Genomic DNA, 16,991 nt, shown 5'->3' on the forward strand with positions numbered 1-16,991 from the left:
TCTCTGATTTTTTTTTCCCCTAGGTGGTATAGCTGTATGCTGGGGAAAAAATGCAGCCTGGCTCCTCTAAAGGAAGAACTTCGCATACAAGGGGTAAGGCTTTGTCATTACTATTCTGGTATATCTACTTTTAATGATAGAGTATGGAATTTTCCTTTATACTTTAAAACTCTAAATGTATTCTTTTTGTTTTATTTTTGTTTATTTTTTAATTTTGTGAAAGAAGCTTTGTATAAATTATTTTTAAAAGGCCTTCTTCGACAATTATAATAGAGAAAAGATGGGGGGAAACAAATGAATAAATGTTAGAGATATACCAGAAATAAAAAAAACCTGGTTTTACCTACCACTGACCCCACATTTGACTCCTTTTTAATTGCAGAAACTGAAGGCTATATAAGTTAAGGGGCTTATTCTGGGTCGCAGATCTAGTTACCAAAGATCGCCTACAACTAGAATGATATTCAGTCAGCTGTGTTTCCCTTTATGGTGCAGTTCACAAGAGTTCAGCCCCTGCTTCTCTTTTGAAAAGCAGGTGGCAAATTAATACTGCCCCCTGCCTCCTCTCCCAGTTTATGGGATTTGGGCATAAGTCAGCATGAGCCAGGTGATTTTTCAGAGAAGGGGGTCAGATGTGTGGTCAGTGGCAGAAACCGAGTTTCTGATTTCTGGTTTCTCTCTGATATTGTACTCATCCTGTTTTCCCTATCACACCTTTTCTTTGTTAAAATTCCAAAAGCCACAAAGTAGGTGCCCCCCCCCCCAAAATCAGACAGAAGGGAGATTGCTAGGCGTTATTGGCTCTCTTTCCATAAAAAAAGGAAAGAAAAGAAAACAAAACCATTTTAATCACTTACCAGTGGTTTTTTGAAGAGCTGTGTTAATTGGGGTGTTTTGAATATTTGGACCTTCAAGCCAGAACTCTAAATTCTCTCTATTGTTTTATGAGAGGAGAAAACCCACAACTTTGTTGAGAGGTAATTTATTCATTGATTATTAGATAGCCATGCATAACTGTTTCGGGACAGTAGTGGTTTTTTATTTATTTATTTATTTTTTGACAGTAGTGTTTGTTAACTGATAAAAAGAAAAACCATGACATAATTAACATGAGGCAGCAACCCAAAGCATATTGATAGAACGACTTTAGTTTGATGAGATGACATGTTTGTTGGTTTCAGGTTCCTAAAGTCACCTACACTGAATTCTGTCAAGGTCGGACAATGAGATGGGCTTTAGCTTGGAGTTTTTATGATGATGTTACAGTACCAGTAAGTAGAGACTTTGATTTAGTTTCTTCAAATGCGAGCACATAGTGGGTTTTACTAGGTTAGAAATGAAAAATCTTTACTACTTTGGTTTTCCTGAAGTTTGCCTCAATGCTTAGGTCAGAATGGGAAGTGGTTGTGAAATAAGACACAGTCCTAGAAGGCTGACTGTGGTGGCCTTGGAGCCTTTCTTTGTGGGGTTGTGTAACACAATGATTTTTATTCAGCAAATATAAATGAATTAAAAATTCAGGTAATATAACCTATAGAAACACCTTGCAGGTATAATTATTCTGTTGGATATTCCTTAAGAACTGAAATGAAGCCTTTATTTTCCTTTACTATTGATACTTTCATAGAGTGGCTGTCTCCTGGAGTTACTGGTGAATATAGAAAGTGCTATTTTTGGGTTGCAGGCTTTTGATATATAACATTTAGGGATAATTCCAGTGAAGGTTCTCTCTTAGCTTTAAAATTACCACTAGAATATTGGTCAGTTTTGAAGCTGGGTGCTAGGTCTTTTTCTTAGTCTCTCCACATTGCATATGCTTAAGCTCGAACATTTTCTGGGATAGGATGTATGTATGTATGTATTTTTTTTAAAGATTTTTTTTTTAGTTTATTCATGAGAGACACACAGAGAAAGAGGCAGAGACACTGGCAGAGGGAGAAGCGGGCTCCCCCACAGGGAGCCTGATGTGGGACTCGATCCCAGAACTTTGGGGATCATGCCCTGAGTGGAAAGCAAACATTCAACCACTGAGCCACCCTGAAATAGGATGTTTTAAAAAATAATTTGTTCCACAAACTTTTCTTTGTATTCTGTGCTATTGTATGTAAAGGAAAAATACTTCTGAACTGGTTAGACTGAATAATTTTTCTGGGCTGTACTGAGAGGTGGCAATGGAACAGCATCTGTTTGTTCTCACAGTTCCTTCACAAAAGTGATTGACCTTGTTGCCTGGGGTCTCCCATCTTTAGGTTATGCACACAGTGCTCAGAACTGTACTCCCTATTCCCATGGTATTTGTGGAGGCCTAGTATCTGGTCCTTCAGGTACTCCTCATCCCCTGGCCATATAATATGCTTGTTTTGGGAGCTCCTCTCCCAAAGTCTTAGTTGCACTTGGTCTTTCAAGTCATCTTAAATGTTGCTGTGTCTATGAGCCTCTTCCCCTTCTCTCATAGGGCAGAGGAATAGAGACATGTGCAGAACTACAAAGGGACAATTTGCAGATGGCTCTAGAATACATGAGCTCAGCTTTAAAACTGAGCCTGTCCTTCTTGTACTCCGCTGGGTGTGCTGCTAGGTGGAAATAAGTCTCCCAGTCAAGTTTGAATGATCTACCCGGTGGAAGCCCATATCCACCTCTGTACAATGCAATGGGGAAACTAGAGGTTAGTGTCTGAAATGTTCACTGTTTAAAAAGATGGTTCTGGTTTTTTGTTTTTTGCTTTCTTTATATATATATATTTATTTACTTATGATAGACCTAGAGAGAGAGAGAGAGAGAGAGAGAGAGAGAGAGAGAGAGAGGCAGAGACACAGGAGGAGGGAGAAGCAGGCTCCATGCCAGGAGCCCGACGTAGGACTCGATCCCGGGACTCCAGGATCGCGCCCTGGGCCAAAGGCAGGCGCCAAACCACTGAGCCACCCAGGGATCCCTGTTTTTTGCCTTTTTTTTTTTTTTTTTTACCTCCCTGTAGGATTACCCTTTCTGTCATTTTCTAAAAAATTGGGGCTTTCACCCCAAATTGTTAAAACCATTAGTACTGTCCTGGGTTATCCCTGTGTAGATACTGGGTTATCCCTCTGCAGATGCTAACAGTGGCAGGAAAGTGGAACTGTGCCTATTGGCACATGCTTTCTGTTTAACCTGCTTCCCACATTTGTTGGCAGGTGGAAGAGCTTATAATGGGCTCTGGCACTTTCCTTGCCATCTCAGAGCCCAGAGTCAACCTTTGCCCTTTGGATTAGTAGCTGTTTCAGATCAAAATAACAAAGGGCGGTGTGTTAGCAAAATCAGCTTATTTTGAGAAGGAACCTTCTCCCTCCCTGTCATTAGGCCATCCTTGAGCCCTGTTCATAGTTTCAACCATCAAAGAATGCCTTTTGGAGATTGCTGTGGGTTTCTCCCTTGCCAGAGAGAGTACCTCCCTCCCCACCGATACCCTCAATCCAAAGCTGTTAATAATGCCTTCCCAAGTGTTCCATTATGTGCACTTAAACTGCTACAGGGAAAATGGCAATTTCTGATTTGCAGTAGCCCAGCAACAGTTTCTTAGCACTGGTTCCTTTGATCAGCAGCTGCTTTCCCAAGGGTAGTCCCAGGGCACTAGTGAGGTTTTCAGTGGGCTATCTTCTTGATTCTCCTTCCCTTCACCTGGACCTCTTCCCCACTCCTTACGTTTTGAAATGCTCACCTGACTTTTTCCCCTCTTGCTGCTGCTGTTAGGGATGGGGAGATAGAAGCATGCTGCTTGCAATGCGGGGAAGCCAAGGACTAGAGCTAGCTAGGTAGAAATATTGACCTACTTCCCCACCCCACCCCCACACCAGCTTTTTTAGGGTAAATGTGCAAGTTACTATGGCAACTTCTGTTTTCACTTATCTCAGGCCTACTGACTCTGTTTCTGCTAGTGCTGAATGCTAAAAAAATTTTGATTCAGGTGCCTATACTAAGTCCATTGCTCTTGTCTGGATTTATTTTAGCAACAAAAAGATGAGTCCTAGTGTTGATAGAATTTTTGTACAATCATTCCTGACTGATGATGAATATAAGGAAGCATATTGTGAAGACTGTTCTTTACAGATTTAACAAGCCACTTAGAATGCCTCTTTGTCCCAGCTTCTCCTCTAATTGCCCAGGGTGTTAGCTTTGCTTTGCTTTCAGAAATTTAACACTTGTTTAAATAAGAAGGAAAAATAGTGTGGTCCCAGTAAGTTGTGCACTCTTGGTACTAGCATTACCCTAGAAGTCTGGTTTTAAAAAAATTATCTCCTGTGTTCAAGACATTCCTTTTAAGTCTGGAGACTTTCTGTCTAGGGAGTAAACTTAGCTTTTTTTTTTTTTTTTTTTATTCATGAGAGAGTGAGAGGGAGAGGCAGAGACACAGGCAGAGGGAGAAGCAGGCTCCATGCAGGGAGCCTGACGTGGGACTCGATCCCGGGTCTCCAGGATCACACCCCGGGCCGAAGGTGGCGCTAAACCTCTGAGCCACCCGGGCTGCCCTTAGAGGGCTTTTGAAAAGCAGATGGAGGGAAGGGGTCAAATTAATCAGGTAACCTTGTTAGCAGAGCTGGGGTCTCCTGGCAATGCTGTGGTTACTACTGCATAGGTTTCACACTGGTTCTAGATAGAGATTCTGTGTAGGGTGCCACAGGGGAATGACAACTGGGGGCAGATAATCAGGTTAGTACTTCAGGCCTTGTTCTCATTTTAACCAGAGATGATCTGCTTGCGTTGATATTATATATTGATTTTATTTCTTGAATGGATTCTGCTGTTAAATGGTTTGAAAACCAGTACTATACCAGTCTATAAAACAGATGCAACCAGAGCCAGAGTCCAGAAGGACTCTCTTCCTAGTTATCTTATGAAGTGTGATCTTCATTGTGATAATGCCAAAGAAAGAAGACACCATTTTGTCTTTACAATGGCAAGTTTCATGGGAGGGAAACACACACAAAGCATTGCTACAGAATTATATCTGAGTAAGTGCTGAAATGAATGGTTGGGAGTAAAGGAGTTCCCAATATGAAAGCAGTTCTGGCTGGGCAAGTCAGAGGTGACTTGATGGAGGAGTGGTCAGTGTCTGACTGGTGCTCAGTAAGTTTTCTTTAAATGTTAAAAAGAATGGTGTAAGATTTGTACTAAGGTGTGTAACCTTGTGAACAGGACATTAATAGGCCTAATAGATTTGAAACACTGGAGACGGTCATTCTTGTTACTTGAATGCATCACACACATTATGTCATTTTATTTAAACCTGGCAACAATCAAGTGAAATAGTAGTATCCTTACTTTCTAGATGAGGAAACGGGGGCTCTACAAAGTCAGGCTAGTCCTCAACCATGCTTACATAATTATTAATTTGTGTTGACCCATGAGTCACCACAGCAGTCTCAAAATTAATGTTACCATCAACAGAATGATATGTGAAAAGAACTATTTTGTCATTTTTCAATTTCTTAGGTCCTTGAGGGCTGTCTTGTGATGAATTTTAAAGTCATTTGGAATGTTTCTTTGTGGGTTTAGGCTGCTAAATCCATACACAGTTAGGTTCATTTGTTTCATTTCTTAGGGATTTCTTTTTGTGAGCTATTTAATTTTGTAGTTGTGAAAGATACATGGTTTCAAAGTCAAATCTCAAAAGAGGTATAGTCAATAATCTAGCTTCTCTTGTCTCTTTGAAACATCCTAATCCCTCACTGCTACATGGTTCATTATAATTTATTCTTAGTGTGTACGCACAGGCATTTTAACATAGGATATATACATGTAGGGTTCAAACCACCATGACTAGATGGCTCAGTTGGAAGAGCATGTGACTCTTGATCTTGGGGTCATGAGTTTGAGCCCTATGATGTGTGTGGCGATTACGTAAAAAAAAATCTTTTTATGTATTTATTTAGTAGGGAAGGGCAGAGGGAGAAAGAGAATCTTTTATTCATTCATTCATTCATGAGAGACACACAGAGAGAGAGGCAGAGACACACAGGAAGAGGGAGAGGCAGGCTCCATGCAGGGAGCCTAATGCGGAACTCGACCCTGGAACCCCAGGATCATGCCCCAAGCCGAAGGCAGACTTCCAACCAGCTTTCAACCGCTGAGTCACTCAGGCTGAGCCACCCAGGCGTCCTGGAGAGAGAGAATCTTAAGCAGTCTCCACCCTGCTGGGTGTGGAGCCTGACATGGGGCTCTATCCAACCCTGAGGTCATGACCTGAGCTGAAATCAAGAGGTTGGATGTTTAACCAAGTGACCCATCCAGGTGCCCCCCCAAAAAAATATCTTTAAAAAATATGAAACAACCCTTCTTAGATAGCATTCCACATAGACTTTTCTCCCCCTTGCTTTTTTACTTTTTACTATTTTTACATATACCCCGGGATAATTTCAGGACATTTTATTTTATTATTATTATATTGAAGTAATCTCTACATCCAGTGTGGGTCTCAAGCTCACAACCCCTGAGATCAAGAGCCACATGTTCTTTGGGGTGCTTGGCTGGCTCAGTTGGTAGAGCATGTGACTCTCGATCTCATGGTTGTGAGTTTGAGCCCTGCATTGAGTGTAGAGATTACTTAAAAATAAAATCATTTTATTTTATTTTATTTTTAATTTTTATTTATTTATGATAGTCACAGAGAGAGAGAGAGAGAGGCAGAGAGAGAAGCAGGCTCCATGCACTGGGAGCCTGACGTGGGATTCGATCCCGGGTCTCCAGGATCGCGCCCTGGGCCAAAGGCAGGCGCCAAACCGCTGCGCCACCCAGGGTTCCCATAAAATCATTTTAAAAAAAAGAGAACCACAGGGTGCCTGGGTGGCTCAGTTGATTAAGCATCTGCCTTCAGCTTAGGTCGTAGTCCTGACTGGGGTCCTGGGATTGAGCCCCATATCAGACTCCCTGCTTGGTGTGGAGCTTGCTTCTCTTCTGCCTCTGCTTCTTCCCCCTGCTCACTCTCCAGCTCTCTCTTTCAAATAAATAAAATCTTTTAAAATAATGATAAAGAGTCATATGTTCTACTGGCTCAGCCAGCCAGGCACCCCGATTTCGGACATTTTAAACAGTAACCTGTCAGATTAAGATAGCAATGGAAATGTCCACTGAACTGCTTATTAATAAGGAAGTTACACCTTTAGACAACAAAATATTCAATCCACTTCATGGCAGCAGAGCTGATACACGTTCAAATAAGGCATAGTGGGAAAGCTAGTCTGACTGTCCTTCCTAGCACACCTCCTGTCTTTATTCTTGTCAGGTGTCACTGTTGGCCCCTTGGCTCTCTTTCTCCAAATAGTGAGAGCCTATGCAGAATCACAGCTCCTAGGCATTTGGCTTGTTGCTGGAGGACCAGGGGCAGCAGCCGTTCAGAGTGTGGCAGAACAGCAAGGACTCCACTGCAGTGGCCAAGAGCAAGAGCACTCCTTTCCCCTCAAGACCATTCTGGAGATTGCTCTGTCAAAATAAGGAGGCTGTGACTACATGCTTAGCAGATGCCTAGTGAATGGCTCTCTTCTTTTCCTGCAGATACAAGGGAGAACTTACTGATTTCATGTAGTTTGTGGCTTCTTTGGGATTTTTGCCTTAGTTATAATTAACAACAGGCAGCATAGCAGATGATACATGGATTTATGTCAAGTATGTACCTCATTTGAAAGGCTCTTGACTGATTGTACCACTGAGATCTAGAAATGAAAGTGAGAGTGAGGATTTAAGAGTTGTATAGACAGTCCTGCTAGGTAAAGTATATTTTAAAATTTTAAGACTGTTTTTGTTTAATTTATGGTTTCAATCTGGTGCATTTTTAAGGATGCAACAAAATAACACTTGAGACCCATCCCCATTGATTGTTATTCAATAAATCCTTGTCATTCAAAAGATACAAAGCCAGTATCCCTAATGGGGTCTGCAGTTCCTCACAAGACTTCTTTCATATTGTGCTTTCAGCTGGAGAATACAATAGTACATTTTCTTTTCTTTTTTTTTTTTTTTTAAGATTTATCTATTTATTTATTCATGATAGACATAGAAGGAGAGAGAGGCAGAGACACAGGCCGAGGGAGAAGCAGGCTCCATGCAGGAAGCCCGACGTAGGACTCGATCCCGGGCCAAAGGCAGGCGCCAAACCACTGAGCCACCCAGGGATCCCCCAATAGTACATCTTCTAATTCAAAGTCAGTTGTAAGTTCACCTCTGGTTCTTCATATTAAACTGAATTAGCCATTATAAGAAGTGATTTTGTTTTATACTTTAAAATGTTGAATTATGGGCAGCTTAGGTGGCTCAGCGGTTTAGCACCACCTTCAGCCCAGGGCATGATCCTGAAGACCTGGATCGAGTCCCATGTCAGTATGCATGTGTCTCTGCCTCTCTGTCTCTGTGTCTCTCATGAATAAATAAATAAAATAAAAAATAAATAAAAATAAAATGTTGAATTATGTATGATACCTTGCATGCTTAAAGTACATTAGACAGTGTAGCACTTTTCATTTAAAATATTTGTGGTAGGGATCCCTGGGTGGCTCAGCAGTTTAGCGCCTGCCTTTGGCCCGGGGCGAGATCCTGGAGACCTGGGATCAAGTCCCATGTCAGGCTCCCGTCGTGGAGCCTGCTTCTCCCTCTGCCTGTGTTTCTGCCTCTCTCTGTGTGTCTTTCATGAATGAATAAATAAAATCTTAAAAAAAAATAAAATATCTGTGGTAAAATAATAAATAAAATAGGGCAGTCCGGGTAGCTCAGCGGTTTAGCGCCGCCTTCAGCCCAGGGTGTGATCCTGGAGACCTGGGATCGAGTCTCATGTCGGGCTCCCTGCGTGGAGCCTGCCTCTCCCTCTGCCTGTGTCTGTGCCTCTCTCTCTCTGTGTCTCTCATGAATAAATAAAATCTTAAAAAAAAAAAAGTGGGATCCCTGGGTGGCGCAGCGGTTTGGCGCCTGCCTTTGGCCCAGGGCGCGATCCTGGAGACCCGGGATCGAATCCCACGTCGGGCTCCCGGTGCATGGAGCCTGCTTCTCCCTCTGCCTGTGTCTCTGCCTCTCTATCTCTCTGTGACTATCATAAATAAATAAAAATTAAAAAAAAAAAAAAAAAAAAAGTAAAAAATAAATAAATAAAATAAAATGTTTGTGGTTTGGGATCATAAGCATATTTGCAAAGTAAGTTCATCTTATTTGGAAGGAAATAGCTTCTATTTACTTGTGTTGTGACACAGTATAAAATTACGAGAGACCTGTAGGGTTGAATTTAACTATTTCTCAAGGCCTGCTCGTGTATTTTACTCTAGCCCTGCCTACTAAGAAATTTCAGTACAAACACGAGGGGGAAAGGAATGATTGCTGTAAGCCAAGATTATGTTAAACTTTAATTATTTAAAAACTTGAATGGGATGCCTGGGTGGCTCAGCGGTTGGGCGCCTGCCTTCGGCCCAAGGTGTGATCCTGGAGACCCAGGATCGAGTCCCACATCAGGCTCCCTGCATGGAGCCTGCTTCTCCCTCTGCCTGTGTCAATGCCTCTCTCTGTGTGTGTCTCTCATGAGTAAATAAATAAAATTAAAAAAAAACAAAACAAAACTTGAATTTCTAGGGGCCCCTGGGTGGCTCAGTTGGTTAAGCATCTGACCCTTGATTTCAGCTCAGGTCATGATCTCAGGGTTGTAGGATTGAGCCCCAGGAGTCTTCTTTTCTCTCTGTCTCCTCCCTTTCGCTCTGCCCCGCCCCCTGGTCTTGCGCACACATTTTCTCTCTCTCTTGCTCTCTCTCAAATAAATGGATACATGTTTTAAAACATGTTTAAAAACCGAAAATTTCTTGAGTATGAATTATCTGTCTCTTGAGTGCCTACTTTCTATAATAGAGTAAAACTAAAACAGTCCTGGAATTACATATGTGTGTATTAAAGCAATTTACTAAAGGGACGCCTGCGTGCCTCAGTCAGTTGAGTGACCAACACCTTTTTTTTTTTTTTTAAGATTTTATTTATTTATTCATGAGAGAAACACACAGAGAGAGAGGCAGAGACAGGCAGAGGGAGAAGTGGGCTGCGGGACTTGATCCTAGGACCTTGGGACCACGACCTGAGCCAAAGGCAATGTTCAACTGCTGAGCCACCCAGGTGCCCCGAATGTCCAACTCTTGATTTTGGCACAATTCGTGATCTCAGGATCACGGGATGGAGCCCAACTGACTCTGTGCTTAGTGGGGAATCTACTTGAGACTCTCCCTCTCTCTCAAATAAATAAAATCTTTAAAGCAATTCACAAAAAAATATTCAGAAGTACCGGATTTATCAGTTGGCCACTATACATGAAAAACTGTGGCCACAATGCCAGGTAAAGGAGCTGTATGTGAGATACAGAAGTTTTCATTTTCGGGATCCCTGGGTGGCGCAGCGGTTTGGCGCCTGCCTTTGGCCCAGGGCGCGATCCTGGAGACCCGGGATCGAATCCCACGTCGGGCTCCCGGTGCATGGAGCCTGCTTCTCCCTCTGCCTGTGTCTCTGCCTCTCTCTCTCTCTCACTGTGTGCCTATCATAAATAAATAAAAATTAAAAAAAAAAAAAGAAGAAGTTTTCATTGTTTTCATTTTCATCTTGGGGTAACAGGGTAATAAATTATCTATTTTGTTATTTCCAACTCCTTCAGAACTTGGAAAGTGGATCCATGATAGAGCTCTTACTAGGTTCAGTAAGGATGTATTTCTCTCCTTTGAGTTCTAGAAATGATGAGTTCTTTCTTTTGGAGAAAGAGTATTGTAGGCTGTCTGTAGCATGACAAATTAAGAAACAACAGCATCAAAAGCTTAAAAGAAAAAAAAAAAGAAACAAAACGTCTTCACTTTGCTTATTGGAATTTGTAAGCACAAAGGATTACCATCTCTATCAGAAGAGATAGCCAGCCGCTGTCCTTTTAGCCACATTCTTGGTGATCTTTGGGGTGCTGGGTGGGCTGTCAGGGATGATCCTGTTACAGTGACCTGTCCATAGTAACAGCCTTGGGTATTGGAAAGTAGGATGGGGAATCTGGTTCTTGTCCCCCTCCCCCTCCCGCACACCACCATGTTTCCTTCTCTGAAGTATAATAATCATATCTTAAGTTCCTTAGAGAAAAATGTGAGGCTCTCAGTAGACTGTAGAAATTATCTTTCTTATGCTGAGAAATAACAATACTTCTGTGTTAATTTCAATATTATCTTGTCTGAAACATTAATTGAACAAGTTCAGACTCAGAGCTTGAAGTCTGTGATTCCTTTTTCAAGAGCAGGTTCTTACTCATATATGTACCCTTTGTTTTTAGTTCTTTCCTTTCCTTTTTTTTTTTTTTTTTTAAGATTTTATTTATTTATTTTACAGAGAGGGTACAAGCAGGGGGAGAGGAAGAGAGAGGGGAAGAAGCAGACTAACCACTGAACAGGGAGCCCAATCCCAGTACCCGGAGATGATGACCTGAGTCCAAGGCAAACACTTCACCCACAGAGCCACCCAGGCACCCCTGGTCCTTTTCTTCTAAGATGTTTTCTAGTGTTAATTTCCTTTTTTTATTTTTAATTTTTTTAGTTAATATCTGGTATAAAGGGAAAATATAGATTATTTCTTAGAAAAATGATCTAGCATAGGAAAAACTAGTTATTTTGTTGTTATGTGTATTTATGAGGTGTGGAGTTGCTGGTTAGTCCTTCCAAGGCCTCACCTTTGTGTGTATATGCATGTGCTCTGTCAGTGCTTCCAGGTAGAGTTGCAGTTAGCAAAAAGCACAACTCAGGGACTGCTTTTTGCAGGAAAAGGTCTTCACAGCTAACCACTATGTTTTCTCTTTATGAGCCTTTCTCCTTAAAATCCTTACCTGCTCATTTTGACCCTGACCTTTAGAATTCTCTTAATTTTTTAACGTTTTGATAAATTTTGCCAACACAAACAGGTCTGTCTCTTAAAATGTTCATAATATACCTGGACTTAGCTAAGAGTCATTTAAAAAATTAGGAAATTTTTATTTTAAAGAAATAAATTTTAAATCCAGCAATATCATTTAGTTTTAAAAATGGAACTTGAGTCCCTCTAGTGGGTAAAGTATAACTCACTTCCTAAGCTTGAAATAGATGAAATAGAAAGATGACAGTCTTGAAGTATGTACAACTAGCTTTTTTTTTTTTTTTTTTAAGATTTTATTTATTCATGAGAGACACACACACAGAGGCAGAGACACAGGCAGAGGGAGAAGCAGGCTCCATGCAGGGAGCCTGATGTGGGACTCAATCCCAGGTCTCTAGGATCAAACCCTGGGCTGAAGGCGGCACTAGACCGCTGAGCCACCTGGGCTGCCCTAGAACTAGCTTTTAAATCCACTCTTCTCATCACTGCTGGTATCTCCTTTTCAAGCAGAGAGGCAGTGCTCACCTTAGCCATTGGCTTGCTCCTAACATTAGCCAAGATCCAGCAGGCCTCCTTCTCTGCCATGTGATCTTAATGACCCTGGTCATTCTTCGCATGTAATCTCACAAGCTGTGGCTAACCAGCTGCTTTCCTTCAGGCCTCAGCAAGTATAGACTTAGACTACATACAGATGGTTTTAAATCATGCAGTTCTTATGGAAGAGAACATGGTGCCCCCAGGGTCCTTTAGCTGCCATGAAATAGATAATTATACAGGCATGTGTTGGGCACAACACATAGGTTAAGGACTTTTAGTAATCAAAGGGTGTTATATACTGGAGGCCTGAACATGGCATGGTATGGCATGGCAGAGAACCTGGGTTTGGGGTTCACTACTAACTTTGTCAGTTACTAGCTGTGTGACCCTGAGCTGGTTATGTATCTTTGTATCTTAGTTTTCCCTTCTATAAAATGGAAGAGATAGTAAACCTATTTGGCAGAGTTGTCTTAAGCATTGAAAATAAACATGCAAAGGCCTTTGTATTTTTAATAGTCTGCATTTGGTAGTAAAAGTCATGGAAATGTTCCCTAGCTGAGTTCATTATAATGCATGAGATTTGATTATTTGGATAACTTTCCCTTCTTTCCCCATGCCTTCTCTTTTTTTCAGTCACCACCCAGTAAGCGAAGAAAACTAGAGAAGTCAAGAAAACCTATTACATTTGTAGTGTTGGAGTCTGTGATGAAAGAATTGTCCCTCAAAGCATCATCTCTGGGTTCTGAGACAGTGGAAGGAATAGTAGTTGTAACAGCATGGATTGAAAAAATCCTCACCGATCTGAAGGTACTTGGTTAAGCCCATTAAAGAAGTACTTACAATATCTTTTTTCTCTTCTCTTTTTTTTGTTTGTTTAAAGGAGTTCTGAGAGGAGAAAAGTAATTTCCTTTAAAACCGTATTTTTCCTCCAAATAGGTCCAGCATAAGCGAGTTCCCTGTGGAAAGGAAGAAGTTAGCCTTTTTCTGACAGCAATAGAAAACTCCTGGATTCATTTAAGGAGAAAGAAAAGAGAACGAGTGAGACAACTGAGAGAAGTTCCCCGAGCTCCTGAGGATGTCATTCAAGCCTTGGAGGAGAAAAAGTCCACCCCCAAAGAGTCTGGCAGTAGCCAAGACTTGGCCCAGGGCACCCAGGAGAGTATCCCATGCAGGCCTGCTGTACAGGAAGGCGAGGCTACCACTGTTGAGGGCCATTGCTCAAGCCAGGATCTGCTTTCCCAAGAAGAAAACCCAGAATCTGTGGAGGATGAAAGGAGTGAGGAAAAGGGAGGGATAGAGGTTTTGGAGAGTTGTAAAGGCTCTAGCAATGGAGCCCAGGACCGAGAGGCTCCTGAGCAATTCAGCAGTCCAGTGTCTGAAAAGCGGAGCCATCTCCAAGGAGTGGCTGGACATTACCTATTCAAGTGTTTAATAAATGTAAAGAAGGAGGTGGATGATGCTTTAGTTGAAATGCATTGGGTTGAGGGCCAGAACAGGGATTTAATGAACCAGCTTTGTACCTATATACGTAACCAAATTTTCAGGCTTGTTGCTAGTTAACTTCTTGCACAGTTGGAAAGGTTTTTGTAAAGCAGCTTGCTTCGGGGTGACAAGATGCATTCCACCATAGGCCCATTGATACTATGTGCAGTTATCTTTAAAAAAATAAATAAATCTATTTTAAAATCTCTCCACCCCCCTTTTTAAAGTTATTGGGCATATGGTAGTTCATGAGGAAAAATTATTACCAGCATCAACAGAAAGCTGTCAGGAGGGATTTAAACCTCCACTTAAGCTGATCATCTTAGCTTTAGGCTAAGGCCAAAAGATTGTTTTTGGAGTCTGGTCTTGGTCTGAACTACCGAGCATCCTGTTCTGTCATTTATAGTTGCTTCTTGAGGAGGGGTGGCTTTCTCATTCTCTAAATAGAGGCAGTACACCAGACAGATAGGCCCTGTGTCCAGGGTATACCTCTGCATCAGTCCTGAGGAAGGAACTGGCCTAATGATAGGTGGTGAGAGAGTCAGGGAGAAAGCTTAGTAATGCCAGGAAGAAGGACTGAACTGGGAGGGCCCTGGAAACGTCACATTCCTGACTCACGTCTGTTTTGATGCTGCTTATTTCAGAAATGGAATTAGGTAAGCAAAACTCCCATACGTGACTGAGACACAACAGAATGAAGCCATACCCCTTCTTCCAACCTGTTTGAAAGTACTGTTTTGTAGCAGTTTTCCTGATGTATGATTTTTTTTTTTGACGTTTGAAGTGGAGCTTTGTTTTATTTTTTTTAATTTTTTAAATTTTTTTTATGATAGTCACACATTGAGAGAGAGAGAGGCAGAGACACAGGCAGAGGCAGAGGGAGAAGCAGGCTCCATGCACCGGGAACCCGACATGGGATTCGATCCCGGGTCTCCAGGATTGCGCCCTGGGCCAAAGGCAGGTGCCAAACCGCTGCGCCACCCAGGGATCCCCTGTTTTATTTATTTTTTATTTTTTTTGTATTTATTTATGATAGTCACACAGAGAGAGAGAGAGAGGCAGAGACACAGAGGGAGAAGCAGGCTCCATGCACCGGGAGCCCAACGTGGGATTCGATCCCGGGTCTCCAGGAACGCGCCCTGGGCCAAAGGCAGGCGCTAAACTGCTGCGCCACCCAGGGATCCCCCCCCCCTGTTTTATTTTTAATATAAACATATTCACAATTGAAATCTGTCAGTCCTGTTTGAATCCTGGGATTTGGGGGAATATTTTCGTAGCTTTGAAGGGGTAAGTGACTAATGATAGAACTAAGAAATGGAACGAGATAGATATGAGCAGTACGTTGCTTAAGAACGTCTCCTCTATTGACAGAGAATTTGTAGCTGATCAAATACCACTTTTTGTGGGCTTCCTTGGAATCCCTTTGGTGCTTAGGTTGTTTGCACTAGAGAATTCTGAAGCCAGGGTGATCATCCTCTTCAAGCCTGTTTCTCAGTGGAATGCTGCAGGGCTCGGTAGGAATGGCTCTGGAAAAGGAGTCTCTTCTTCCTGGAGTCTCAGTTACCCTCTGCTGTGCATAACTTTCACACCTTGATTTTACACTAGTCATCCTTAGATGACTCTAGATGCTCTATCTAGACTGAAGTCTCTGAGTACGGTACCAGAGCCCTTTCCTAACTGCAGAGAAGACTGGGGCTGAGCAGTTAAGCTATACTTTTGAAAGGTGGCTGTTGGTTAGGGCAGGCAACTGAACTTGCCATATTACAGCAGCACCAAGATGTGTCCCTTAGCAGAGATGAGAGAACTGAAAATAGGACTATATTGTACTTCCTTCTGTTGGCAGAGACAGAGATGCAGAAGAGAACATGTTAGCTAGCGTTATTCACCTGGTCTGAGGACCTGTAGAGAATCCAGAAACCTCCTGGAGTATTTCTGAAAGCTGTGAACACCGCCCTCCCTCACCCCTCTGGAGAGAAGAATCTCTGACAGGATGAGGAAACCAATACACAGGGTCACACAGAGTAGCATATGCTCATTAAAGATTTGGAAAATGAGGGTAGAAAACAGCAACAGAATCACTCCTCATCACAGTTTTCCCAATTATGACCATTATTGGGATTTTAATGTTTCCTTCTAGTCTCTTTCTGTAGATGGAGTGTGCAAGGATGTGAGCTTAACTTGGGTTGTACTCATACTGTGTATTTAATTTTATATTACACTTCTCTTCATTTATCATCTTGTATTTGTCTGTTAGAACAATAGGATATTTACATACACTCCTTGCCTGTTCAAAATGCATTTCAGACACAGTATTGCATTCATTTAAGTCTGGTGCTGAGGGCTGCCCACAAAGTGCTGTGTGATGGGAGGCATGGAAGATGTGTCTTGCATCTCTATGTGCTTTGGTGCTCCGGATTTAAGGAGTGTCCTGGGGGAGGTTTTATAGGTGGTTGAGCTCATGCTCTTACCACCCTGATGAGGGAAGCTTCTTGCTAGAGCTGTGGGTGCCTTCTTTGTTTGCCCTTGGAGGTCTTCATTTTCTTCTCTGAGAAGAATAGTTTATTTTCTAAAGAGAGGACACTGAAAACGTTTTTTTAAAAGACATTAAACTTTTAATTTTAATTACGCATATATTTTATAATTGTGTGATGTGTGATAGCATACACTTTTGGTATGAAAGGCAAGAGGAATTTTTTTTCTTTAAAGAAATAGGTTATTGACCAGTGTATCATATGATTGAGTGATGCTTGCCTTAAGTGCCTCTCGAGGTCAAGTTCATGTTGGTGGATTTTATGGACCTAAGCCCTTGTGGTATTATCTTAAATTCTATTCAGATCCCTGGCATTGGCTTCTGATCTCTTGGTAACTAAAGTAGAGACAGAAGCTGAACTTGTTTTCCAGGGGGAATCAGAGCTGCTTTTGTTCTTTGGAATCTGCTTTGCTTCCAGCAGTGTGGTTCCTTCACCCCACATCCTTGCCCTGCTCTTCACATGCCAGAGCTCTGCTGCATGTCCTAGAAAGGTTGGTGTCGCCGTGGTGGAGTTTCAGCTCATCTAAAGGGTTCATGTTGATTACTTAAAATTTTAGTATATATATTTTTTGAAATATGAAATCTC

The 16,991-nt window shown here is 41.9% G+C and overlaps 1 protein-coding gene across 1 annotated transcript in view; it reads left to right on the top strand.

Moving 5' to 3' along the window:
* The window catches only part of METTL16 (methyltransferase 16, N6-methyladenosine), a 72,998-nt gene extending 58,245 nt beyond the window's left edge, over positions 1-14,753 (top strand). Inside the window, exons 7-10 of the mRNA XM_041726997.1 lie at positions 24-93; positions 1,182-1,271; positions 13,027-13,200; positions 13,330-14,753. Of these exons, the coding sequence (XP_041582931.1) occupies positions 24-93; positions 1,182-1,271; positions 13,027-13,200; positions 13,330-13,953 (958 nt within the window). The 3' untranslated portion in view covers positions 13,954-14,753. The remainder of the gene's footprint in view (positions 1-23; positions 94-1,181; positions 1,272-13,026; positions 13,201-13,329) is intronic.
* The last annotated feature ends 2,238 nt before the right edge of the window (positions 14,754-16,991 follow it).

Source organism: Vulpes lagopus, chromosome 12 (genome assembly GCF_018345385.1).
Source record: "Vulpes lagopus strain Blue_001 chromosome 12, ASM1834538v1, whole genome shotgun sequence".
NCBI classification, from domain to species: Eukaryota; Metazoa; Chordata; class Mammalia; order Carnivora; family Canidae; genus Vulpes; species Vulpes lagopus.